At 45.7% G+C, this 27,299-nt stretch overlaps 1 protein-coding gene across 1 annotated transcript in view; it reads right to left on the bottom strand.

Annotated features, from left to right (window-relative positions):
• IGF2R (insulin like growth factor 2 receptor) overlaps positions 1-27,299 on the bottom strand; it is a 122,968-nt gene that overhangs the window by 77,595 nt on the left and 18,074 nt on the right. The window contains exons 2-5 of the mRNA XM_064292987.1: positions 20,563-20,702; positions 6,422-6,546; positions 4,793-4,891; positions 468-600 (exon numbers count right to left, since the gene is read on the bottom strand). Coding sequence (XP_064149057.1) covers positions 468-600; positions 4,793-4,891; positions 6,422-6,546; positions 20,563-20,702 — 497 coding nt within the window. The remainder of the gene's footprint in view (positions 1-467; positions 601-4,792; positions 4,892-6,421; positions 6,547-20,562; positions 20,703-27,299) is intronic.

The raw sequence follows: 27,299 nt of genomic DNA, 5'->3' as shown, positions 1-27,299 counted from the left end.
AACTAATTAGAAGTAACATATAAACAAGATGGTATGTATATATGTACAATTGGAAAAAATAATTGTAAATTAACACTTGTGTACCTACTACCCTGGTGGCACAGTGGTTAAGCGTTTGGCTGCTAACCAAAAGGTTGGCAGTTCGAATCCACCAGCCGCTCCTTGGAAATCCTAAGGGGCAGTTCTACTCTGTCCTGTAAGGTCACTATGAGTCAGAATCGACTCAACAGCAATGTGTTTGGTTTTTTTTGGTTACCTACTACCCAGCAATACCCGCCACGTGTTGAGTTATTTTTGTTTTTTTAATTTTTTCAAACTTTTCTAAGGCCAAAGTATTATGTACTTTGTGTTGTGACAAATGCTTTCTTAGTGGACGTAATCGGTGACATGGATGTCCAAATAGGAAAGATGAGGAAAGCTTTTAAACAATTTTGTCCGCACAGCTCCCAGCCCACAAAGGCTCAGACCTATGTCTCTACAAACGTTGATGAACAGAGAAGCATCAGGATCAGAGTCATCCACCAGGTAAGCACCGCTACTCTTGATCAGTGGATTTAAATCATGCTTCTTTAACTCCGCATCAAACACGTAGCATGGCACCTAGAAGAGAGGAGGGGAGACAGTCAGTTTTCCAACACACGGCTTCTCGGGCCTTGTGGGTCACCAAAGCTTGTGGTGAGTGCCTCCTAACACTGGTCTCTGTTCCTCAAGGTTTCTCAGGCTGTGACCTCCCTTGGCGACAAACGAAACAAAGCAAATCCACGTCGTTCTAGCATCTCGTCTCGCTTATTTCAAGGACTGGGCTTCTGAAGCAGCTCCTCTCGTCTGCGTCCCCAGCTATTTCTGAAAGCAAAGCATTCAGGCCCAGAGATGTACCCAAGAGCAAATAGGGCTCTGGTCATCTAGTTAACGCCATCTAATGCTATGTCTTTCATTTGAAACATCCTCATAAAGTTTGTTTCAAAAATAATACACTGGTATGATTTTAATCCTCCCCGGCAAGGAATAGTCTAAAAATTTATATTATCTGCAATCGTCAAGGTAACCAGTTTTATCACTTTCCATGGATAATTTTCCTAAAATTTTGTCTTCTAGACTGAAGCTGTTCACAGGTGGGTCTACTTACAAACTTTAACTGCTTAATATTTAGCTTTCAGGTTTTTGTTGCAAAGAGGCTCTTCAGCCTGCAGGAATGTTCTAACCCACTAACCTTTCCCAAGTCCTGTTTCCAGAGATTTCATGGAGAGTGAACAATGACATCGAACAACTTAAGGGGAGGCACCTCCTCACGGCCTCAAGGGACACACAAAGCCATTTCAACCACATCTTTAAAGTCCTCTCCCATCACCTGAGGAGACCTTCAGTCAGAGAAGTGACTCCGTGATAACCAGGAAGTCAGGGCCCCAGGGCACAGGCCACCAGAGCCCGAGAAGGCAAAGGTCAGAGGCCCGTAGAAAGACAATTCAAAAAAACAAAATTATCACTGCAGACTGTAATTAGGGCCCAGTGAAAAGCAGCCACACATATCCACAACTCCACAAAATCTAAAGCTTTTCATCCCACAGCAAGACAATTCAGAAACTTGAACTCCAGAGGGGAGGGATTCGGCAGACTGGTAAGGACGGGAGACAAGCAGCAGCTGTCCAGCTGGCAAAACGAAAGCCTGTGAGAGCAGAGGGAATAGGGCCACGTCGGCAGGAGGAAGGACGGGCCACATATGAAAAAGCCCACAGTTCTGAACCCAGCTCAGTTTCACAGGGGGCTTGAGGGGCTTGGCCTGGAGGCACCAGCTCAGCACGGCTGGCCACTCCTGCTGTCTCCCTCCCCCTGGACAGAAGCAATAGCTCACAGCGCTCCAGAGGACTGGAGTGTGCGCTGGAAACACAGAAGATGCCACTGGGGAAGCCTGGGGAGAAAGCTCTCCACCTCTCGCTCCCCTGAACTAGGCAATGGAGCCATTCAGAAGGACGAGAAGCCAGCAGCTGTGAGGGGGTGGCTGGTCAGCTTCACACACTTCACATTGATGTCATGGTGTTGACGCTATATTATGTACATTGATCTGATTTATTTAACTCTGGCAAGATTCCTGGCATGCCAGTTCTGAGTTTTATACATTCCCAGAAAGGCCATGGTAGGGCACACATGTCCATACTGTTTTAAAGAAATCATTATCTAAAAAGCCACTATTGGAGTCCACTGAACGAGCATGGGACAACTGCTGGGGCTATCGTAGTCTTCGCCCATCAAATCAGTCTAAACGTGACAAAGCAAAACTGAAGAAGGAAGAAGACAGCAATAAGGTATGGCAATGAAGACTACGACGGCACTAAACTAGATCGGAATTTTTTTTTTTTTCCTTAAGGAATGATGAGTGTTTTAAAAACATTTAATATTTTTTTTTGAAGTCATCACACCGTAGTCTGTAAGGTGTAATCAAATCATACTGACAAGAGAAAAAAAGGGGCTGTGTTTTATTATGACTCGGTAATGGTGACAACAGCTACTTTTTTAGCAGTCAATATGCTCTTCAGCTCTTCCCATTAATTACTCTACGCCCAAGGTGGAAAAAAACTTGAGGTCGTGAATGTGGTTACGTCTTCTGCACCTCTGGTCTCTGGGCTCCCTGAAAGCGAGAACCATTTTAAAATTGTATGACACCCCTACTGCTTAGGCCGCAATAGGCTCTCAATAAATATAAAATGAAAACTGAATTAGTAAAACCCCAGCTGCCAACCATACCTAAACAGATGATAGAAACCCAACTGCAAATATTTCTCGTGCTTAGATGAGCTTCTAAAAGAAGTTAAAATGCACTGTTTCAAGAAAAACACCGACTGTGCCTCCTCACCAGCACCCACCCACCCAGCCACCCACCAGAGCTATTTAGAACAGGGTCAGCAACCTTTCTCTGTAAACGGCCGCACAGTAAATATTTGGGGCTTTGCGGGTCACATAGGTCTCTGGCACCGGTACATTCTTTTTTGTTTACAACTTTTAAAAAATGTAAAAGTCACATTCTTAGTTCCAGAGCTGGACAAAGCAGGCCAGGGGCAGCGTGTAGCCCAGGGTGTGGCCCATGGGCTGCTTCAGAGCCCAAAGAATATAGAAAACAAGTTTCCATTTACTTATTTTGAAGAAAGCAATTCTTTCCCAGGTCAGAGGGAAGACACAATAGTCAATTCAGCAAAACAAGTTAAGAGGGACACTCAGGTGAAATAGAAAAAATGGGTCTCCTGCTCAGGTTGAAGAATCAAAGCCCAAGAGAACATCTGGGTGTCAACAGAGTACGAGAGCAGAAGACTCATCTCTCTGTGGCCTCAAGCTCCAGCCTCCTGCCAGAAGCTCCTTGGGTTCAGCTACCTGGATGATTTGGGATAAACAGCCACCCACCCACCAGGCCCCGGCCCCCCGTGGATTTCCGTTTTTTGAGATGCTTTTCCTATCATTAACTGTATATGGTCGAACACTTTCACGTAAGTTTTAAAACTTACTAAACAAAGTTTGAACTTGACACTATTGTGGTTCAAACAATGAACATGTTCACCTGCTAACTGAAAGGGTGGGAATTCAAGTCTTCCCAGGGGTGCCTTTGGAAGAAAACCCTGGCAGTCTACTTTCAAAAAATCAGCCACTGGAAACCCTATGGAGCACAGTTCTACTCTGACACACATGGGGTCGCCATGAGTCGGAATCAACGCCACGGCAACTGGCGGCCTAACAGTAACTGCGTCATTTTATCAGACCTTAATTCTTTCTCTACTTTCTTTTCAACAAGGATTCATTACGGTCTTTGAGCTAGGAGGCAATATTTTGCCTCCTCTACCTCTGTATCAGACTGTCTTTTCTTTCATAAGCTGCCACATTTGAAACATCAGTGTAACTTTATAACTTACGACTTAGATTTGGTTTAGTTTTTTAAGAAACAAACTTCTCTTTTTGCCCTTCTCAAACTAGACTTGTTTACCAAACATTTTTTAGTTTCTAGCTCCTAAGAGATCTTTGAACTTCATCCTCACGAACAGAAAGCCAGTGGACAAAAGTGAAAATAATGAACTAGGCTGCTGTCAGGGTGGGACAGGAAGCTACCGTTCAAATCAGCTGTGGTAGGAGGGAGAGGGACATACACTCCACTGTCTCCAGGGCCCAGGGAAGTCCAGCAGCAGAGCCAAGTGCAGAGGCCGTGTGCAGAGGGAGGGATGAGCTCATGGCTGGCCAAGAGGACGCCTCCTTATCCCCAAGAATGGCTTGTCCAGGGGCTGCCCAGATAACCACAGGGAAAGGGTGGAAGGAAAGATAACAGTGATCTAGTCTCGGGGAAACGTTACTGAATGTATGGGGTGGGGCACCTGGCCTGGGCCCACAATGCATCCAGAAGAGACCCCAAGCACAGGGAGAAAATGGACTTAATAGTGAGAATAGGCAGAATGGGGTGCCCCACCTGCAGGAAGCCAACAGAGGAGGACGACGCAGTCGGGGCAAAAGCAGATGGCTCCTTCATGGAGCGTAAAGACTCTTCACCAAGCCCAACCACGCTGCTTGGCTTACGGAGCTGCAGAGCACCAGGGCCCAGAACCTTCATCGGGTGAGCCAGCACATTAAGAATCATAGCCTGTGATACTTGAAATGCCCTGTTCTAAAAATAAGAACTGCCCAGAACAAGTTTTAACTGTGGGATCACAAGGCATCTTTACTCCACTGGAGTTTCATCCTAAGCAGTTATAGAATCAGTATTTCAAATCTTAAAGGTCCCAGTTTACTTCATAAGCCTGAGGCCTTAAGGCTCACGTGTTACCTCTTTACTGGCTTTAAATGTGTCTTTCTTGCAGGCTGCTGTCGTCCTCCACTCAAAGTAATGCACGCATTCTGTTGCAGCGACAAATTCAGGAGTTCCCTATTGAAAGGAAAATTTAAAACAAGTTACCATACCATGTAATCTAAGGTTTTCTTTCTTAAAGTTAGGACACAGTAAAGGCTAATGAAAATAAAAGTAGCAACAAGAAGGGAAGGAAAAAAGAAGAAGAAAGAACAACCATTTTAGTTAAAAATGCTCATCAAGAAGTTCCCAAACCCAAAAACTCTGAAACAAAACTTTCACGAAATCGCATTGGAATTTCGATATAACTGGTCCAAGACTGTTCCACTGGCCCCAACTACGCAAGTACAGTAAGCTCAGGGGAGCTAATCCTTGGAGTCATTCGGCTCTCAAACTCCAAATGTTCTCTTAACTGAACGCCAGCAAAATCGAAGCCAGAAACGTGAACTCATGCTTCCTGTGAGCCGAGGGCGGAGGCCCATCTGGATCTGTCTCTAGTGAATACACCTCACAGACCCAGGACTCAGCCTCAGCTTCACTTCAGATAGTCACACAAGCCAGGAGAGCCGGTTCCCCGCCGGCCAACTACAGGAACCCACCAGTACACACTGCCCTGTGCGAATTCAGGGCGTCGCCCTCAAAACTCTGTTTCTTGTGGGGTGAAAATAGATGTCTTCGAGGAAATGAGTTAAAATTAAAATAGCAGCTAGCTCACTCTGTCAGAGAGACCTCTCATACCACTGGAAACAGGTTCTTTTTTAAGGTCTCAGCATGTACAACTGTGCAATCGATGGGCTGACCCAGAATTAACACTATAAGTGCTATTTTTTAAAAGTTCTTCAGATGAGGCATCATGAGCTGGAAGACTCAATGGTTGCAGCACCAAATTCTAATCTGATACTTTAAAGCAACCTGGTGGCCCCCTGAGTTTCACTCAACCTGAGTTTTCTAAGCACTTTGGTTCCTGCTCCGAGGAGGTACACTCATAGAATTTGCATACAAATTGCTTCCCCTAAAAGCTGGCAATCATTCACTGAAAGCTCCTTTCTAAATACTAAAAATTAAAGCCAACAAATCACATATAATATGCACAGAGGAAGAACAAACGCCACGCTTTATGCAATTAAGTCCCCTCCTGACACAGGGTAATAATCAAAAGGCTTGGGAATTCCATTACCGGCTGGCAGAGCCTGCTTCTAAATACATGTGGGTCTGTCCAATTTAATGTAAATGAGAAAAGAAAAACAGTTGTTAAAAATAAACACATGGCCCTAAAACCTGTCAAAATGAAACACTGGGAGAAGAAGTTTTAGAAATAAAAAATTTGTGCCGCCGGCATGAACATTAAACAGTGCTCCAAGCTGTAACACACTCATCAGTTAGGATCGGAGACTTACACAGGATGTGGATCGAGTTTCCCTTCAGGGTTTTAACTGTAGGCTTGGGGTTTGTTTACTGGTTCTTGACAGTGATGGTGATTCGGCTGGGGTGTGTGTTTGTGTTTTTAGTTCCGTTCACATATTTTTTCTGAAATATCTCTATAAGAACACCCATGGGGCACACATGCTTAACAAGAGAAATACACAGAGTGATTCTGTGTGAACTCACCAGAGTTTTCCCACACAGAAAGGTGATGCTGCTCTGGACTTTGTGATCTGTGCTTGATGGCCCACAACTCGCTGTTGTGTTGAACTCCAGAAGAGATCTGGTTCCACTTTTCAAAAGAGAGTCACCTATTAAGAGAAGGCAGAGAGTGAACAAGCAATAAAACATATGGAACCTTAATACTATTTCCAAGGATAAGCAAATTAAAAGTGGCGGTATAACTCATCCAACAGCTTAGACACTTACAAACTATCATTCCCCAGAGCTCTCCATCTCGGGAACAGCATGCTCATCCGCCCAGCTGTTCAAGCTCCAAACACATACCCGGAGTCCTGGATCTCCCTCATCCACCACACTCGATAAGTCAGAAAGCTCTACTGGCTCTGCCTCCTCCATAAGTACGTCTCACATCCATCTGTCTCTACTACTATCCTCACTACTGTTAAAACCACTACTGTCTCTTGCCTGTATTCTCGCCTTCTAATTTACCCCCTTGCTTCCATTCTTGCCTCACCACTCAGGCCCATTCTCCTCCCCATCCATCTTGCACCAGGGTGATCTTAAAAACATAAATTATAACATACATTGACAAGGAACTGCCAGAAATTCAGGCCAGATTCAGAAGTAGACACGGAACCAGGGATATCATTGCCGATATCAAATAGACCTTGGCTAAAAGCAGAGAATATTAGAGAGATGTTTACCTGTGTTCTATTGACTATGCTAAAGCATTTGACTTGTGGATCATAACAAATTATGGATAACATTGCGAAGAACAGGAATTCCAGAACACTTAATTGTGTTCATCAGGAACCTGCACATAGATCAAGAGGCAGTTGTTCGGACAGAACAAAGGGATACTGATTGGTTTAAAGTCAGGAAAGGTGTGCGTCAGGGTTGTATTCTTTCACCATACCTATTTAATCTGTATGCTGAACAAATAATACAGTCCAAGAAGCTGGACTACATGAAGAATTACGGGGCATCAGGATTGGTGGAAGGCTCATTAACAACCTGCATTATACAGATGACACAACCTTGCTTGCTGAAAGTGAAGAGAACTTGAAGCACTTACTGATAAAGATCAAAGACCACAGCCTTCAGTATGGATTACACCTCAACATAAAGAAAACAAAAATCCTCACAACTGGACCAATAAGCAACATCATGATAAATGGAGAAAAGATTGAAGTTGTCAAGGATTTCATTTTACTTGGATCCACAATCAACAGCCATGGAAGCAGCAGTCAAGAAATCAAAAGATGCATTGCACTGGGCAAATCTGCTACAGAAGACCTCTTTAAAAGTGCTGAAAAGCAAAGATGTCACCTCGAACACTAAGGTGCGCCTGACTCGAGCCACGGTATTTTCAATCGCATCATATGCACATGAAAGCTGGACAACGAATAAGGAAGACAGAAGAATCGACACCTTTGAATTGTGGTGTTGGTGAAGAATACTGAATACACCATGGACTGCTGAAGAATGAACAAATCTGTCTTGGAAGAAGTGCAACCAGAATGCTCCTTAGAAACAAGGATGGCGAGACTACGTCTTACATACTTTCAACATGTTGTCAGAAGAAGGACATCATGCTTAGTAAAGTACAGCCACAACGAAAAAGAGGAAGACCCACAAAGAGATGGATTAACACAGTGGCTGCAACAATGGGCTCAAGCATAACAATGACTGTGGGCATGGCGCAGGACCAGGCAGTGTTTTGTTCTGTTGTCCATGGGGTCACTATGAGTCGGAGCCAATTCCACAGCACCTACCAACCTACCAACTCTGCTATGAAACTCTTCATTAACTCTCCACCACACATGCTATAAAATCAAAATTCTTTAGCCTGGCCCACAAGTAGGGTGACCATGTCTCAGCCTGGAACATTAATGGCTTACTCCAGTTGTCCTGGCATATTTAAGAGCTGTCCCTTCTACTCTCCAAAGTGCCGCAGTTTGGATGATAAACTATTTGCTCACCTTATCTGTAAGCCCCTACAAGCCTAAGGCTCTCTACTTATCTCTCACATTCTTCCCTGACTCACCGTCCTTCCCTCGCCTTGCCATTCTCATTGCTTTAGACTCCTCCTCTAACATGTCCTCTAACAGCTGACTCCTGGTCACTGGAATCACAGCTCAAACTTCATTTCTACAGAGAAGTCCCTAGTTGTCCCACTCCTTCAGGTTACCCAATTTTTCTTTCTTTCTTTACACTTACTATTACCCGAAATTGTCTTATGTCTTTGTTCACCCATCCTCTTTCTCCCCAAATAGAATGCAAGGTCCACAATAATAAGTATTTTGTCTGCCTTGTTTACCTTTGTATCCCAACTCTTAAATCATCACATAAGTTTGTGGTAAATATTTGTTAAACACTTACTGAATAAAACCCTAACTCACAGCCATTCTTTCAGGTAGATCTGTGTATTATGAACTTAAAAGCAAAAAATTCCAGAATAGTAAGACCGCATAGGCGAAGTATATGAGCACACCTATGAACACATGTGTGTATTCTTAGGAGCATATATAGTGATTTCTAAGGGTTCCATCCAAACTTAACAGTAGCTACCCCACAGGATTTCAAGGAAAGGATAAAGAAGGAAGCAGGAAGCTTTTATTTCATATGCTTCTATATTGTCTGAAATTTTGAACAAGCAAGAACTTCTTTGGAATTAACATCAACAAGAATTGAGTGTAAAATCATCCATTCTTATTAACATATGTGGCTAAATTTGTAGATTATTAATTAGAAATATGCAAAAGGCTTAGCAACTGCCTGGCATGTTCTAAGTGCTTAATAAATGTCAACTACTGGTAGCAATGGCAGTTTTCACTTACCCTAATATATATTGATTTCAGCACCCCCTCAACAAATTTTTTTTTAAAGATTTGTTCCTTACTACTAATATCTCTCTCACACACACATGCTTCTATGTAGAAATACAGAAATAATGTAGGAAGGTCTACAGTCAGATAGGTTAGTACTCTAGACACACATTTCTGAGCTTTAATGTAAGAGTCCCTATGGCAAAAAAAAAAAAAAAATCTATGTGGAAAGAAGGGGGAAAGAGATCACAACAGAGATTAATCAATGTCTATATCAGTTAGTCAGGTTCTTTCTCTTTTCTGAAAATCAGTTCAGTTATAGCATTTTGTACTCTTGTACCGTGGGTGGGGAGCCAAGGGCTGCAGCTGCAGAGCCTCAGGCTCTGCCAGTGGGGCTCCTCCACCACTTCTCCCCAGCCCTCCCTCCCTCCCTCCACCCCCCACCCCCCCCCACCCAGGGCCTTGGGACACTAAGGCTGGGTCCTGCCTTCTCTCATTTGCACTGTCTGACAAAATAAACACCACCCACCCCTAAGAGTAAATAAGGCCAGCAGCCAAAGAAAATAAGATATTTGAGGAACATAACCATTTCAAAAAAAATGATGGATTATAGATGGAACAGAATGAGAACTATGGAGACATAGAAGAATCTCATAAACATATTTCAAGAGATAAGAGAAGATATTAGCAAGCTAAAATGAGCAAAATAAGCAGAAATAATAGATATAAAAAATAAACGAAACTTCAAAAACACAAAATAGATGGAAAATAAGAGAAAGGCTACAGCTGATGAACAAATTAAGACCAAACTGAAGAAATGCTACAGAAGAAAAAGGAAAAAAACAAAGAAATGGAATATACAAAAGGCAAGACATAGAAGTCGATAGTGCTGACATCCAGAAAACAGGAGTCCCAGAAGAAGAAACAACAGGAGAAAATGGCTGAAGAAAAAGAGAACATTTCCACGTAAGTCCAAAAAATAAAGGGAGATGAAAGACCTCTCTTACTGAGAGAACGCACAGCATGCCAAAGAGGAGAGAGAGAAGGAAAAACCCACACTTAGTCACATGATAAGGAGCCCTGGTGGTGCAGTGGTTAAAAGCAATTGACTTCTAACCAAAAGATCAGTGGTTTAAAACCACCAGCTGCTCTGCAGGAGAAAGATGTGGCAGTCTGCTCCCATAGAGATTTACAGCCTTGGAAGCCCAATGGGGTCGCTATGAGTCAGAATCAACTCAACAGCAGTGGATTTTAGTCTTGTTATGGTGAATTTTAATATCCAAAGGCAAAGAAAATTTTCTAAAACTGCTGGAGAAAAAGAAGAGATCACATGCAATAGATACCCAATAGAAAAGTGGACAGGGCATAATTAGACAAACAGAAGAAAACCATATGCCAATAAATACAGAAAAAGATGTTCGATGCCACTGGTGATCAAGGAATCAGAAACCAAGACCACAGTGGCATACCACTTACATCCAACCCAATGGCAAAAATGAACTACTCAGTATTGTAGATGCTACGATCCAGAGTGCTCCTCTGTTGCTGGTGGAAATGTAAACCGGTATAACCTCATGCAAGTCAGCACAGCATTATGTCCTAGAATTGAATGTACCCTACAATCTGGTTATATTGCACCCTTAGGTATATACATGAGAAAACCATGCAATACATTAACAGGAAGATGTGAAACAATGTCTAGTATTATTCAAAATAGTGAGAGCATGGACACAACCCAGAAATATGAGCAGATAAGTTAACTTTGGTGGATCCACACAGTAGACTATTATATAGCAATTAGAAGAACTGAACCACAATGAAAAATAACCATATGGTTAATTTTTAGCAATATAATATTGCTGTTATAGAAAGTTCCAAAAATTTGCACATAGCATGATATGCATTCTTTATAAAGTTAAAAATATTACATGCACACATACAATGTTTAGAAATATCAACAGATACGGACAAGGCAAAACAATTTTAAATACTAAGGGTTACTTGCATTAAAGGTTGCTCCCATTGTGTGGAGGGGGAGGGGGGACAGAGGGGTAGCGGAACACACAGTGGTTATTCTCAAAGTCCTAGCTTTTGTTAGAGGCAGGATTCATTACATAAACACTAATTTTCAAACAAAAGAAAAAGGTTAATCTCTGGATTAATGAGTGTATCCTGTTTACTCAGGATTATGACTGATCCAATTTGATGCATTCACCTAAGGTCTTTAAAAAAAAAAAAAAAAAAACACCTCTCTCCCCACCCCACCCCGCAAAAGGGAAAAAGAACAGGGGGTGGAAATTAAGATACCAATGGGGGGGGAGGGGAGGCAGGGCTGCCACACAGCAACGGGCTGGTAGTACACTGGACCTTCGTGGTTCTTTCTCCCGCCTACGTAAAAAGGTCTGCTGGGATCATCCACCTCTCCCCGAAATTCCCAGCGTCTGCACTAAACTGTTTCCTCTAACGGGGTCAGCCTAAAGGGTTCAGAAGGCCTGCAGCGGCACCAAGTACCGAGGACAGCGCCCCGAGGCCCCGCCCACATATGGGCGTGTCTATAGGCGCGCCAGGTGGGTGTGTCTGGAGGCGGGCCCAGGGTGCGGGGCGGGGCTTCCACACGTCCTGAGACGCAGCTCCCCCCAGCGCACAGAAGGCGGCGGGCGGCCGCGGGAGGTGGAGTGGCGGGATCTAGGTGGCTGACCCGCTCGGTGTCCCGCGGCCGCCCGTTTGCCCGGGCAGACCTGGACCAACACCACCTCTTTATCCCCAGGGGCGGTGATCCCCTGCTGCTGCTGAAGAGTTCGGGGAGCACCTTGTCAGGTGCCAAGCCAGTCCGGAAAATGAAACTCAAAGAGCCCTGGAGCCTAGGCGGAGGGTCCGGAGACCGTAGCCGGGTCCGCGGTACCTCGCCGTCAGGACGCCTCACCGTCGTCAGGACCCCCCTTCGCCCGCCTGGCCCGGCCGGCGCCCTCGCCTTCATTTCCTCTCGATCGGCCAGCGGCACCAGCCCGACCCGGGGATCGCGGAGAGACTGCAGGGAATCGCGGCGCCTATCGGTCTGGGCCCGGCTAGGACCATCGCCCGTGCTCGGAGCGCCGGCGTGGGCCGTGCCAGGCGACAGCGGCCCACGGGACGCGGCGCGGCCGGGCGGTGGGCCTCAGTCTGCGGCCGAGCCGCCTCATTCCGGCCGCCTCGCCGCGCCCGGGCCACTTCACTCCGAGCCGCCTCACCGTGCCCGGGCCACCTCATTCCGGCCGCCCCACCGCGCCGGGGCCACCTCACCGCGAGCCACCTCGCCGCGCCGCAGCCGCCTCACTCCCAGCCGCCGCCTCACTCCCAGCCGCCGCCTCACTCCCAGCCGTCGCCTCACTCCCAGCCGCCGCCTCACTCCCAGCCGCCGCCTCACTCCCAGCCGCCGCCTCACTCCCAGCCGCCGCACAGCGCTGGGGCCGCCGCACCGCGCCGGGGCCGCCTCACTCCGGGCCACCGCCGCCTCACTGCGCTGGGGCCGCCTCACGCCTCACCGCCGCCTCACCGCGCCGGGGCCGCCTCACCACGGCCTCCTCGCGCCGTGCCGCCTCACCCCCAGCCCGCCTCGCCGCTCCGGGGCCGCCTCGCCGCGCCGGGGCCGCCTCGCCGCGCCGCCTCACCGCTCCGGAGCCTCCTCACCGCGCCGGGGCCGCCTCATTCCGACCGCCTCACCGCGCTGGGGCCACCTCACTTCGAGCCGCCTCTCCGCGCCGGGGCCGCCTCACTTGGAGCCGCCTCACCGCACGGGGTCCTCCTCACTCCGAGCTGCCTCGCCGCGAGCCCGCCTCACCGCACCGGGGCCGCCTCATCGCGCCGCGGCCGCCTCACTCTGGGGGCCACATCAGCGCGCCGGGGCCACCTCATCGCACCGGGCCCGCCTCACTCCGAGCCTGCCTCACCGCGCCGGGGCCGCCTCATCGCACCGGGACCGCCTCGCTCGGAGCCCGCCTCACCGCGCCGGGCCCGCCTCGTCACACCGGGGCCGCCTCACTCCGAGCCCGCCTCACCGCGCCGGGCCCGCCTCACCGCGCCGCAGCCGCCTCACTCTGAGCCGCCTCGCCGCGCCGGGCCGCCACACTCCACGGCACTAAGACTACGCCACACTGGGCGCGTCTAGACCGTGCGGGGGCCGCCGCCTCACCGTGTCAAGACCCCGCTCGTTCCGGGCCCGCTTAGACCGTGCCAGGACCGCTCCATCCCGGGCCCGCCTCAGCGCGCAGAGACCCTCGCTCCAGGCCCGCCTCACCGCGCAGAGACCCTCGCTCCAGGCCCGCCTCACCGCGCAGAGACTCCTCGCTCCAGGCCGCCTCACCGCGCAGAGACGCCTCGCTCCAGGCCCGCCTCACCGCGCCGAGACCCCTCGCTCCAGGCCGCCTCACCGCGCCGAGACCCCTCGCTCCAGGCCCGCCTCACCGCGCCGAGACCCCTCGCTCCAGGCCGCCTCGCTGCGCAGAGACGCCTCGCTCCAGGCCGCCTCACCGCGCGGAGACCCCTCGCTTCGGCCTGCCTCACCGCGCAGAGACTCGCTCCAGGCCCGCCTCACGATGCCGCGACCCCTCGCTCCGGCCCGCCTCACCACGCCGAGACTCCTCGCACCGAGCCCACCCCTCGCACCGAGCCCGCCTCACGGCGCCAAGACCCCTCGCACCGAGCCCGCCTCACGGCGCCGGGACCCCTCGCTCCGGGCCCGCCTCACCCCGCCGAGACCCCTCGCTCCGGGCCCGCCTCACGGCGCCGAGACCCCTCGGTCCGGCCCGCCTGACGCCACCGGGACCCCTCGCTCCGGCCCGCCTGACGCCGCTGGGACCCCTCGCTCCGGGCCCGCCTCACGCCGCCGGGACCCCTCGCTCCGGCCCGCCTCACGCCGCCGGGACCCCTCGCACCGGGCCCGCCTGACGCCGCCGGGACCCCTCGCTCCGGGCCCGCCTCACGCCGCCGGGACCCCTCGCTCCGGGCCCGCCTGACGCCGCCGGGACCCCTCGCTCCGGCCCGCCTCACGCCGCCGGGACCCCTCGCACCGGGCCCGCCTCACGCCGCCGGGACCCCTCGCTCCGGGCCCGCCTCACGCCGCCGGGACCCCTCGCTCCGGGCCCGCCTCACGCCGCCGGGACCCCTCGCTCCGGGCCCGCCTGACGCCGCCGGGACCCCTCGCTCCGGCCCGCCTCACTGCGCCGAGACCCCTCGCTCCGGCCCGCCTCACGCCGCAGGGACCCCTCGCTCCGGGCCCGCCTGACCCCGCCGAGACCCCTCGCTCCGGGCCCGCCTCACCCCGCCGGGACCCCTCGCTCCGGGCCCGCCTCACCGCGCCGGGACCCCTCGCTCCGGGCCCGCCTCACGCCGCCGGGACCCCTCGCTCCGGGCCCGCCTCACCCCACCGACACCCTCGCTCCGGGCCCGCCTCACCCCACCGACACCCTCGCTCCGGCCCGCCTCACCGGGCCGAGACATCGCCCGTCACTCTGAGCCTGTTTAGGCCACGCCGGGGCCACCTCACACCAGGCCCGCTTCACTCCGGACGCCGAGCCCGCCTCACTGCGCTGGGCCCCCACACTCCGGAGCACTCAGACCACCTCGCCCTGCTCCCGGAGCACCATGCCGCCTGGACCGCGCTGGGGCGGCTGCACTCCGAGTCTGCCTCACCACGCTAAGACCCCCCTCACTCTGGGCCTCTTCACACCGCGCCAGGCCACCACCGTCCCGGGGCACTAAAACCACATCATTCCGAGCCCGCAGCGCCATGTCACGCCAGGCCCGCCTAGACGGCGTCGGGACCACCACATCCCTAGGCCACCTCACCAGCTTGACTGGGCGAGGCTGCCACACCCTCGGGACCATCCACGTCGCGGAGCTCACCCCTGTCGAGCCCAGTCGAGCCCGCAGCAGTTCTGCCTGACTGAGGCTGCAAACCCTGGCGACTCCGACTCTAGGGTGGCCTGGGGTCCCGAAAGGCAACAGCCAGGCCTCCGCGGCCTCCCACCACAGCTCGGGCGACCATGCTCAAAGGAAGCACGCACCGCTGGACCAGCTTCCCACCCATTCACTGGTATCCTGTAACAATTCTTCCCCACCCCTCTCCCTTGTGCCCGTGTTTCTTTCTTGATTGTATCATTCCCTTCAACATATACTATTCATGTTATTAATGTGAATTTTTAAAAATTCTCCCTACCCTCTAGCTAACTGCCTCATTTTCCAGCTCTTCTGTATATTAATACTTTAAAAGAGAATTCTATTCTTGCTACCACAGATTCCCCACTAAAGACCCTTCCCCACCACTAGGCTGCTCTTCCCTCGCGGAGCCACATGACTATACTCCCTCTGCTCCAAGCCTTTACTTAAACATTACTTTCTCTGTGACACCTTAATATTGTGCGCACATCTTCCTGAGCCTCCAGCACTGATTCCTTTTCTTTTTTATAGCACTCATTATATTCTAGCATAGTCTTGTTTGTTTTATACAGACAGAACCCACCGCATCAGAATGTAAGCTCTATGAGAAAATGAATTTTTGTCTGTTTTGGTGATTGATACATTTCCAGTCTTGAACAGTGCCTAGATACAATTGGCACTCATTTTTTTTTATGAATTAAGTGAGTATTGTTAGCTATGTTTTATGTATGTCTTTTCTGGAAACTTTTTAACCAAGCATATCAAATAAAACATACAGTTTATTGAACTATTGTGCAAGTATCTATGTACAGTACTATTTCTACTGGTTAGATTCACAAAACTAGGTATATATTACAGTGAATTAATTAATATGGCCCTTCAAGCCATGTGTGTTCTTGAGTCTCTCAAAAATTCTTGGATGGGACTATGCAAATAAGGTATATGTGGCCCATTGAGGGGACTGGACAGCCTGCTAATAATGCAAATAAGGTGCATGGAACCCTCATGGGAGGTAGTACCAGGCAAATAGGCTGTATGGAACTCTAACAGGGGACTAGTCAGTTTTGCCTCTGTTAGGCTTAAAGGGAGCCAATCCCAGAAACAGAGAGAGAGGACCTCACTGCCATCAAGAAGAAGAGCCAGAGGTAGAGTACGTCCTTTGGACCTGAGATCCCTATGGTGAGAACCTCTTAGACCCAGGAGACAGAGAGTTGTAACACAAAGACAGCAAGAGACAGCACAGCAGCAGCAAGAAGCACTGGCAAGCATGGCAGAGTCCAGTGGTAGAGAAACATCAGCAGCAGAACCAGGAGACCATACAATGGGCTCCCTGGCCCAAGAAGCAAGGCAGCTACAGTGGGCATGCTGACCCACTGAGCGAGAGAGCTGAACACCTACAAGCAGGAGGCTTGCTGGCAGAGTAAGGTGCCTCCGGGCACTAACTGGCTGAGCTAAGAAGCTTTGTAACACTTGCCTGAGCAGCAAAAAGCCAGACCGAGGGCCGAGAGCCCTGCCTGCCGTCATGGCCAGGACGATGCTGTCCTGATCAAAGAACTGTACCTTGAGTCATTCCTGATCCTGAATTGTAACCTGTTACTTCCCTAATAAACCCTGTAATAGTAAGAATGATCTGTGAGTTCTGTATGGCCATTGCAACAAATTATTGAACCCAGCAGAGATGTAAAGAGTGCCATGGAAGGGATGGCTGGTGTCAGAATTGGTAAAAAAAAGATTGGGTGGCAAAAGTACATTTGGCCTCCACCTCAAAGGAATCAGCCTCAGGCTGATGCTAATGGTGATTCCCTCTCCTCCCTTTGTGAAGTGAAGTTAGACAAGGAGGTGTGACACTGCTGTGCCATTTTTATATGTATATATTTGTTTCAAATTTTAATGGATATTGCCAATCAGGATAGACCATAAACCAGACAAAAACATGAGTTACATCCAAAACTCAACCAGATATCATCTTAAATACCCAGAAGAATTGTATGGTTGTGAAAATGAAAGAATATAGGAAGGATTTAAAGAAAAAGACATTTTCACATCTTAAGAGTCAAAAAGATGCAAAATTTAATCCAGTGATCAACCTGGACGGCTGCTGTAGATTTCTGTGAGTGGACACAAGAATCAGTGTATCACCTGAAGTCAGGGACCAGACTCCTTAGAGTAATGAAGTCACTTGATACAGCAACTACCAATAGGATTCACTGCATCCTATCCAGATCACTGGCAAGAAGTCAGTCAGAATCCCAGGCTCTGGTGGTGAGTAACCTCGACTAATGCTCCTGCCTAGATGGTACATTATCTCAGTTAAATGGGCTAGTTACAGTCTTCCCGAAATGGATATGCAGTTTTTAACTCTCAGGAAAATTAATTAAATTAAAACCATGGTATTAATACTTGGGATGTTAGGAGTAATGTGAACATATTCAGTATTTTTATGTACTTGCAGCGTTGAATGTTATGACTCCAATTCAAAGTTTTTAACTCAGCAATTGATTTAGACATGTGACACAGTATTAAAACATCTAAGAGAATTTTGTTTATCACATAAATGAATAATTTATTTTAGAAGAATCAGTACAAAGCTAGTTTCTATGAGGCTGAGGTCAAAGAGGTCCCAAATGTCCAACTTTTCCAGACTGCTGTACCACGCCACTATCTCTAACATCAACTACTCCTCCTCCCCTCGGTACTCTCCATCCTGTCTTTGGGTTCCATAATTTGCTGCAACATCTTACAGAATTCATGAACTGTCAAGGAAATGGCTCACATAGTTGTGGAGGCTGGAAAGTTCCAAACCCATGGATTAGACATTAGGCTGGAGGCTTCTCCTGACTCACGTGGTTGCAGGGGCTGACAAACTCAAATTGGCAGGTCAGATGACAGGCTGCTGGCTCACAAGGCTCTAGATGCTGGCAAATCAGGTCAGACAACAGGCTGCTGGCTCAAGTTCCAAGAACTGAAGGTCAGATGATGATGACCGGCCAGATGTAGGATCCAGAGCAAGAGAAAGAGCTTTGCCAGAGCATTCACACATATATTGGATGCAGACCGAACCCTCAAGGAAACCCCCCTTATTGAGCAAGGTGGTGCAAGGGTGTGGCTTGAGTAAGGGTGGTGACTAGGTTAGGAGCAGTGACTTGAATCATATTCTCTAGTAAGGCAGTGACCCAAAATACATTCCACCCTAATCCTGCCTATTAACAAACAATTCATTCCGAAATGGGACCATAACCACAGGCATAGAGGCTAAAATTTACAACACATCACAAAATGAAGGATAATTACATCAGACCACAAAATGGAGGACACTTACATCAGCTCACAAAATGGAAGACTGCCAAACCACTGAAAATCATGGCCCAACCAAGCTGACACATAACCTTAACCATCACTGGTCCCATACACCTTATATGCATTAACAGCAAGCCATCCAATCCCCTTGGCAGGCCACAGCACCCTATTTGCATAGTCCCACTCAATCATTGTGTAGAAGTCACAAAGTCTATGGCTAGAAGGGCCATATCAAGTAATTCACTGCATTGAATGTATTCATAAGTTTAAGCTATTATTATCAATACTTAAGTTTTAACTATTAAGTCAGACTTTTAAAAGAAATACATAAATTGTATAAATCATTTTAAAATATTCAAAGATGATTAACTAGATTGTAACTGGGACCAAATGTTATTCACAGTCATAAAAATGATTACCAAATTTGTTAGATTCATATATACAATATTATTTGCCTGACAAAGAACTATGTATAGTTTTTATAGTTTAATATTGTTTAAACCAAATTGCAATCCTAATAGTCTTTTCTTAGTAGAAAAACTGCCCTTAAGGGCACAAGAAAACTCATATCAACAATTAGCTTCTTCAAAGGGTTATAGACAACCATCTTCCTATAGCAGGACATAAGTGTGCCTGGTTCTAGGCTCCTTACCAGCACTCTTATGTTTCAACCATTTTAAATTTCTGCCAATTTGATGAGGAAAAAAATGAGATCTCGTGATTGCTTTGACTTACATTTACACCTATGGTTCACCAAGTTGTATTGACCATCTGGATTTCTTTGGTACATTGCCTGGTCTTAAGTTTGCCATTTTTCTCCCTAGTTATCTGTCTTACCAGTTTTTAAGAGAACTCTTACTCTATTAGTACATTGGCACATAAACTGAAAATTTTCTTTCTTAGTCTAGCATAGATCTTTTGTCTTTAGGATACTTTTTGTCATCAAAATATATACAGTCAGATATATTCATCTTTTTCTTTATGGATTCTAGGTTTCCAAGAAAGTCTCCTCCAGATTATACTTACATTTTACTAAAAAATTTTTCCAATGTTCTATTGTCCTTTCATATTTACATTTTAACTTATGTGTAATTTCCATATATCATTTGAAGGAGGGGTATAGCTTTGTTTTCTAATAGATTAATAGCTTCATTACACTCAGTTTTTTAGTTATATATCTTTCCCGTATGTATTTGGTTCTATTTCTATACTAACTCGTCTGTTCCTCTGTTGTGGGAGCTCCAGTTTTAGTGGTTGTTTTTGAAAGTTCACATTTTTTTTTTCCTTTCTAGCAAGTTCCTAAGAAGTCAGTTTCTGAACTGTCCTCTCAGAGCTATGGGTTTAGATTCCCCGCCATAGTTCCCATTTTAGCTCTAGAACTGTCTGGTATGACCCTATGATTCACATAACAACACAGCCCTGGATGAGTACACAGGCGCTGGAGTTGGGCAATCAGCACTTAAATTCTGCTCCAACACTTCCTAACCATGCAATCTCTGGCAAGCTGCTTACCCATTCTGTGCTTCAGTATGTTCATTTATAAAACGGTGGAAATGATATCACCTATTTCAAAACGTTGCTGAATGATAAATGAGATACTTAAAAGCATAACATATATGGAAGGGAAAGCCATTTAGGAAACATACTTCTATATCAGATACACGTTCACATGATTCTTAATGACTGATTAGAAGGAAGCAACCTTATTTAATCTCATATTGAACTTTAAATTGTTATCACTTTTAACTTATAAAATATAATATATACATACTATTGTCAACATATATATAACATCGTCCCTGGGTGGCATAAAAACAGGGAGTGACTACTAGCTGAAAGGTTGGTGGTTCAAATACATCCAGAGGTGCCTTGGAAAACAGGCGTGGCGCTCTGCTTCCAAAAAGTCATAACCTTGAAAACACTGTGGAGCAGTTCTACTCTGCACTCACAGGGTCGCCATGAGTCAGAATCAACTCAATGGCAACTGACAACAATATATATATATAACATAAACACATAAACAGAGACATATATGATTGTGTGTGTGTGATCTTTTACAAAATTGGAATATTTTCCATACAATCATTTAAAGGTAATTTTACTTACCCACTGAATGATAACTCTTTGTCTTCCAATTGTACATACAAATAGCACTTGATGTCCCACATTGGGAAATAGCCACATTTCCACAGACGTTTATTTTATAAAGTATGTTATTTTTGGTATCAACGGCTTCCCATGTATAACTGGAAAGGAAGAAAAACAACTTGTCACTGTCAATGATCTATCAATATTTTAACTTCTAGTTTTACATTCCAGCCACGTTTGCTTAAAACTACCACAAACTAGGAGCACAGTTTCATTAGCCAAAAATACTCAAGTTAAAGTATGTTAAATTTAATAGAAGCCAGGGCAGAAACCACTAAATACCACCTCGCTCTGGTTAAATCTGTTCAGAAGCCACCTCAGGATTCTACAATCATCAAAATGCTATCATTCTACTACTAATTTAAGAATATCAACTCAGCTAAGTAATTACTCTAGAATCATGTTTAGTATAAGAGAATATTTTCTAATCACACTGAAATGCTGAAAAGCCAGAAAATTGTTTTTAACTCTTTGTTTATTTTATTAAGAAACAATTTTGGCATGAAAGATTTACTTCTAGCTCTACCTTTTACAGCTATAGTTCAACTCTGAACTGACAAGATGAAGTTGTGCCCTGAGACTACCGTCTGATTCAGCACCAGACCAAAGCTACTTGAGGTTGATTTACTACGTCAAGCGTTTTACATGCACTAAGACTCAATGCCTCTTCAAATCCTTTGCAAAGTAATTAATTGTTAATCAATCTGACTCAATACTTGGGACGAAATAATTGGTTTGTCAATTCTGTTCAAAATAATTATTCTCAATACTCTACTTTTTCCTGGAAGAATGTTTTGCCCATGTTGTAAAATGGGGAGCAAGTGTAGAGACAGAAAAGGAGGAGGGTGACTAAAAAGGTCCTTGCAAAATGCAAAAATATTTTGCTAATTTTAATCCAACAGTATTGCTGGAAGGAGGGAAGCTAAATCCGAATTTCTGAGGCTAGGCCTGCCTACTCAGGGGCGATCTAGGGCCTGGGAGTGTGACCTCGAGGTCTCTAAGACCTGAGGCCACACATAGGTATCAGGAGCTCATCTAGCAACCTTAGGGACAGAAAGCACTCCCTTGGAGAAGTGACAGCCCATTTCCCAGAACTCACCTTCCACTGGGCATCAGGTAATGACTCAGCACAAAGCTACCAAGCACCCCACCACTCCCTGTCTAAAAGTTGTTTCCTGGTAGCTCCGTCCAGCAACACAGGAGCCAAAACAGCCCTGTTGGCAGACAAAGCACCAAGTGTTCCCCTAAACCTAGGCTGCGACCTGATCAAACCTCCTGCCAAGAAGTCAAGACAGGTAAGCACATGTAAGGGTGCAAGCAGGCTGGTGAAGTATCTCCTGAAGTTCTGACAGCCACTAAAAGGCCACAAACCTAACAAACAGGCTGGTATAAATGTTAGGTGCCTGGTCTTGGGGTCACACCAGGCTTCCAAGCAGTCACCACTGACCTCAGCTTCTTCATCAATACTACCTTAGAGCCATCTCCTAGAGTTAGGAGGATTAGACAACATGAGAAAATAACCCAAGTACTACCAGGCAGAGAGAAAGTCATCAACAAAGGCCTGTTTCCTCGGTCCTTCATTAACCTTTATTCATTTCCTTCACAAAGATTAAATATTTGCTGTGGTAAACACTGGGGGTTTATTAACAAAACAGACAAAAAGTCCCTGCCCTCTTGGAGTATATATTCCACTGAGGAGGACAGAAGGTAAATATGCAAAAAATACAAAGGATAAGTCCACCTACTAATACGTGCTCTGAAGAAAACAAAATGGTGCACAGTGTTAGGCAGTTACTGAGTAGCTACTTTAGACCGGGAAATCTTCAGATTATATTTGCACTGGGACTTGAATGACAAAAAGGAACAACCCAAGTGGAGAAATGGTGGGGAGATTATTCTAAGCAGTGAAACAAGGCAAAGGTCCTGAGGCAAGAATAAACTTGACACATCAACAGGAGAGAAGGGCGATGTAACCAGGTGGGCTAGGAAGAGAGAAGAAGATGAGGTCAGAGAGATGGGGAGGGCCTGATCACAGAGGGGTCTTGCAGATAGAGGAAGCAGTTTTGATTTTATACTTGAAGCAAAGGAAGGCCATTCAAATACTCTAAACATCCTTCCTTAATTTTTTAAGCTACTGTTTTCATTTGCAGAGTATCAGTAAAACTTTTTTATTATTCATTAGGGTTAATTAAGGAAAGATGCTAATCTTTTACTCAGGAGCCCTGAGTTAGGTTTATCCTAAACATCAAATTTACAACCTTACCACTAGCATCATTAAAGTCTTTTCCGGTCCTCAGTACATGACAAAGGTACATAAAGTTACATTTTCCAATGAACCAACTGGTAGGAATCAACTCTAAAGAAATTCACACAGTGCCTACACGCCACACTTAAAAACATACATCAACTGTTTTTGCAGAAGTCATATTTAAATAAAGTAAATGTAAAGAGAATGTGTGTTTGGGAAGCAGAAAAGAAATGAAAAAATTAAAATGAGAGCTATTGTCGTGATCATCCGGAAATCAGGATTCCTAGAAAGAAAAGTGTTGCTCTAGTCAATTCTGTTTCTTTTCTCTATTCTCATTTCACATTTGCTCTGTGAAAATATGTCAAAATGATAAGTGCTATGGGAGTAGGACTGGAGAACCCTATTAAAGTACTTAAGGGTTGGCTGTTTTTCAGGGGGTTGAGTTATCAGCTCATGGCAGGGTAGCTCTCCTCCAGGATAGTCCCTTCACTGCCGCACACAAACCCAGTCTGCAGCACTTGGGTGAAGACACACATATCTCAGGGTCTTTTCTCCACCCTTTGTCGGTGGCTTTATGACCAGATACATTACGAAACAGAGTATAGCAGAGTCATTGTGACAAAAAAGAAAGACTTAACACCAATGTTGAGTGCTAAAGAGTTTCAAGAAAATGTCCACTGAGCTTAATTACACCACTTAAAAGTAAAGGAAGGATCACATTTCTAAACTTCACTTCCAGCTGCATCTGCAGGTTGTCGGGACTTGGAAACATTCTGATTCCAATGGACTCTGTCTGCTTTAAGACAAACAAACATGCCTAATGTCTTCCATAATTAGGAGCTCAGAACAGTCATTCTGTTCAGCTGAAAATGCTTGCAGCATACTCTGATGATTATTAGGCACTCTGGTGTGTACCCCGGTTAGATAAAATTATTATGTAGACGTACTGCAACTAGTAGAAGGTGTTTTTCAAAGGCTATTTCATAATATACTTGAAAGTCAAACAGAGTAGGTATCGGGCAGCACTTTTTAAGAAAATTACATATTTGAAACTGGGTGATCCTAGACTGCTTGCCAGAATAAAAGCCAGGCCACCGGAATGGCTTGGGCTGAAATTATTCTTTAAATTTATGCTAAAGTTTAAAGGCATCATAATTATATTACAGAACCAGAAAAATGCTTTCAAAAGCAATAAAAGCATTATAGACTAAACAAAATTTAATGAAATCTTTGAGGAATAATGAACTTTACCTGAAAGTACGTCTGCTAGAAAATTCTCTACCTGAAGAGAGCATGCACAGCCAAAATTACGAACTTCTGTTCCAGAGCAGGACGGCCTGTTTAACAGCCAAACAAGTGAGACTATTCGGCTGCGATACACAGAAAAGTCTACATTCTCTCAACTCCATTATTCGGGTTTACACAAGTAAAGACTTAAAAGCTGGACAGGACAAAGTGAGACCTACATATTTCAAGGAGAAAACTAAACTATAATATCGAAACTAAATTAAAAATTTTACCAAGAAAATATTCATAAGTTATGTGTAAAAGTAGTTTTGACTGGCAAAAAAAAAAGATTGTTTAAAATATATTTAACAAGAAACGACATCGGCAGGACAGCTAGGAAAGCTCAGCAGGCATCTTCTTGAAACTCTAACCTTCATATTGGTGTTGTCTTTTTCAGCTTTTTTAGTCACTGTGATTCTATACTCAATCATGCAGCTAACAAAGGGTGGAAAAACTGAAGTCTGAGGGAAACTGAAGGGATGCAAAAAGAACAGGGAGAACTGCAGAGCCCCAAGGAAGCAGCCTGATATCTGGAAACATCCCCCAGAATCCCTGCCCGCTAGCATTGTGAAATCCAGTTAAGTTCTCCAAGAAGGACGCCTAATCCAGGTTAGAATTGCTCTTCTGAGCACAAAACAATCTGTGGAAGGACCTTGGCTTTGAAAATTCACAAAAGCAAGCAAAATCCCTGCCATTCTACCTCATTTTTTGCAGAGTGTAAAATAGTTAGCTGACACCCTCTCTCCCACTCTCAAAAAATACAAATTCATTTCAAAGCCAACCCATACATGTATGCCACCGTATCTCCTCTCTACAGCTTAAGTTCTTGAGTCCCAGTACTACCAGCGCTCAGTACCAGCTACCTTCTTAGGAGTCTGATACCTCCATCACTCTGAGATATCAATGGCCCTGCCTCCTGAGCAATGACTGGCAGGTTCAGAATATTTACTGATAAACTGAAAAGAAAACTGGGCCAGTGGGATTAAGGACTCATCCCAGTACAACCTAACCTATAGGCACTAATACTGACTGAGCCAAAGGCTACCCCAAGCCCTTGATACTATTGTTTAACTCTCCCAAGTTCCCCAGCTTTGGAGTCAAAGGTCTCAAGGTTCAGAAAGAGTGAGCATCTTGCTCAACATCACACAATTATTGAGTGACAACACCAGGAATGACCCCAGGCCAATCTCAGCTCCAAGGGTAAGTAAGTGCTTCACCACCAAGCTAAAGTGCCCCGTTTATTTTCCACTGTTCAAAATTGAAAAAAGATTTTTTCAGAAAATATTTACTTTCAATTACAATCCTGAAACTGGCAAAACATTCCACGAAATTTTAGTTTAAATTTTATCACAATAAATGCCATTAAAATGACAGATTGTATATGGCATAAAGATTCCCAAGTTCCTATTACAGTATGTAATAAAACAATTTGATTTAATAAAAATTCTAATAAAACAGAAAAATTAAGATACTTGTAGAAATAACTGATTTTTCCCAAGAGTTCACATGGATTACTAGTTAGTCTAGGCAGACTTTTCAGAGTGACTAAAACCATCTGACGATGGCCTCTCAAGACAAAGCTGTGAAGTTTTTTCATATTCAGCCTACACCATGTCATGCGGATCAACACATCATATGTTTTCCCTAGCCTGAGTTCTTCCTCAAGTTTTAAACGCCTGCCACCTTTTACTCTCAGTCCAGTTCTGCTTTCTCTTTCGCTGTTCGAATTGTAACACCAGAGGCAGCCCTTTCTGCAGCCTCTCTTCCCGCACCCAGTTGGTTTCTATGGAAATAATACCAGTTCCCTGCTTCCCACTGGCTGTGCTCTCCTCACGATCCGTAGCCAAGCTGGGCTGTGGAGTCCACTAGGAAGGAGTGCATCCATATTTGTTATCTCAGATTTACACTCTCCTTTAAAATGACTGCTTAGCTCAGCAGAGCTAAAATCCCCACCAAGAGTCCAACAGTAACTGTCATCAATAACTCTGAAACTTTCTATCATCAAGCCATCAGATTCAGCAAGAAATGGGAGAAGGGACAGAAGTTACACACAAGGCAAATAACTTAAAGAGACTGTGGATTCTAAAATGAATTCTGTGATTGAAATATACCCTACTAAAAAAAAAAAAAAAGTGTGGATAATTAGCTGTATAAGCTAAGCATATAAGGCTGGATCCTCCCCTTAGTTAAAGGAAGTTTCATGTTATTTTCCTCCGGACTATAATCACGTCGCTTCTGCTGTAACTATGTTGGAATACTGGAATCAGTCTGCATCTGTTCAGTGGCACAGAGCTTCCATTTTAACCTCATTTGGTTTAAATTTCATAATATCCTGAAAGGTGCTGGCAGATTACCAATTAGAAGGAAGCACACAAGTCATATACTGTCAACCAACTACAGACAGGAAGGCGTTTCTACTTTCCCAATACCGCTCCAACAAATGCCACGTTTAAAATCAATTCTGCTCAAGGCTAAACCAATCTAGCGGCAGCAGCAATGAAGAAACATCAGATTTAAAATGTCAAGGTCTAAGCTATGCAAATCTAGCTGGCCAACACAATTGCCTATAATTTAGAAAGCTGACGTAATGAAGAAAAATGCAGGGCCGGCACGCCTGAATAAGTTATATAATTTCTACCAAAAAGTTCTAAACAAGGAGCCCTCAGGTACAACTGTACAATATTTTAAGGCTATTTTTCATTGATATATTACCGTGACACCTTTCAAAACTCTGCATATGTCATTTATGAAGACCAGCAAAATTGTGATACACTGCAACATGTAGCTTTGGGTTCATTTTTAAAAGAGCTAACATCTAAAGTACGTAAATTTCAAGCATAAAATTTATGGTATGCCCAACCAAAGAAAAAAATCTTAGAAAATCTGATTCCTTCCTTCCACCACAAAACATGTCCATGAACTGTAATTCTGTCCTCTCGTTCATTGTCATGTATCCACACTATTTTGAAATATCTTAGTTCCCTCGCTCCTGAGAGCCTTGGGTTTTATGGCAACAGTCATGTAGCCATTAAGCATTTTACTACTGGCCTACAATTATCAGTCTATAAAGCAGAACAGCAGCACAGTGGAATCTGTAATAAAATTAATAAACGTGTGAATCTATAATTTTGTCTCCTTTAAAAAAAAATCTCCATTGGTG

This window comes from Loxodonta africana, chromosome 1 (genome assembly GCF_030014295.1).
Source record: "Loxodonta africana isolate mLoxAfr1 chromosome 1, mLoxAfr1.hap2, whole genome shotgun sequence".
Classification (NCBI taxonomy): domain Eukaryota; kingdom Metazoa; phylum Chordata; class Mammalia; order Proboscidea; family Elephantidae; genus Loxodonta; species Loxodonta africana.
The sequence above is the reverse complement of the archived record's forward strand: the minus strand, read 5'-3'. Positions and strand labels throughout refer to the sequence as shown.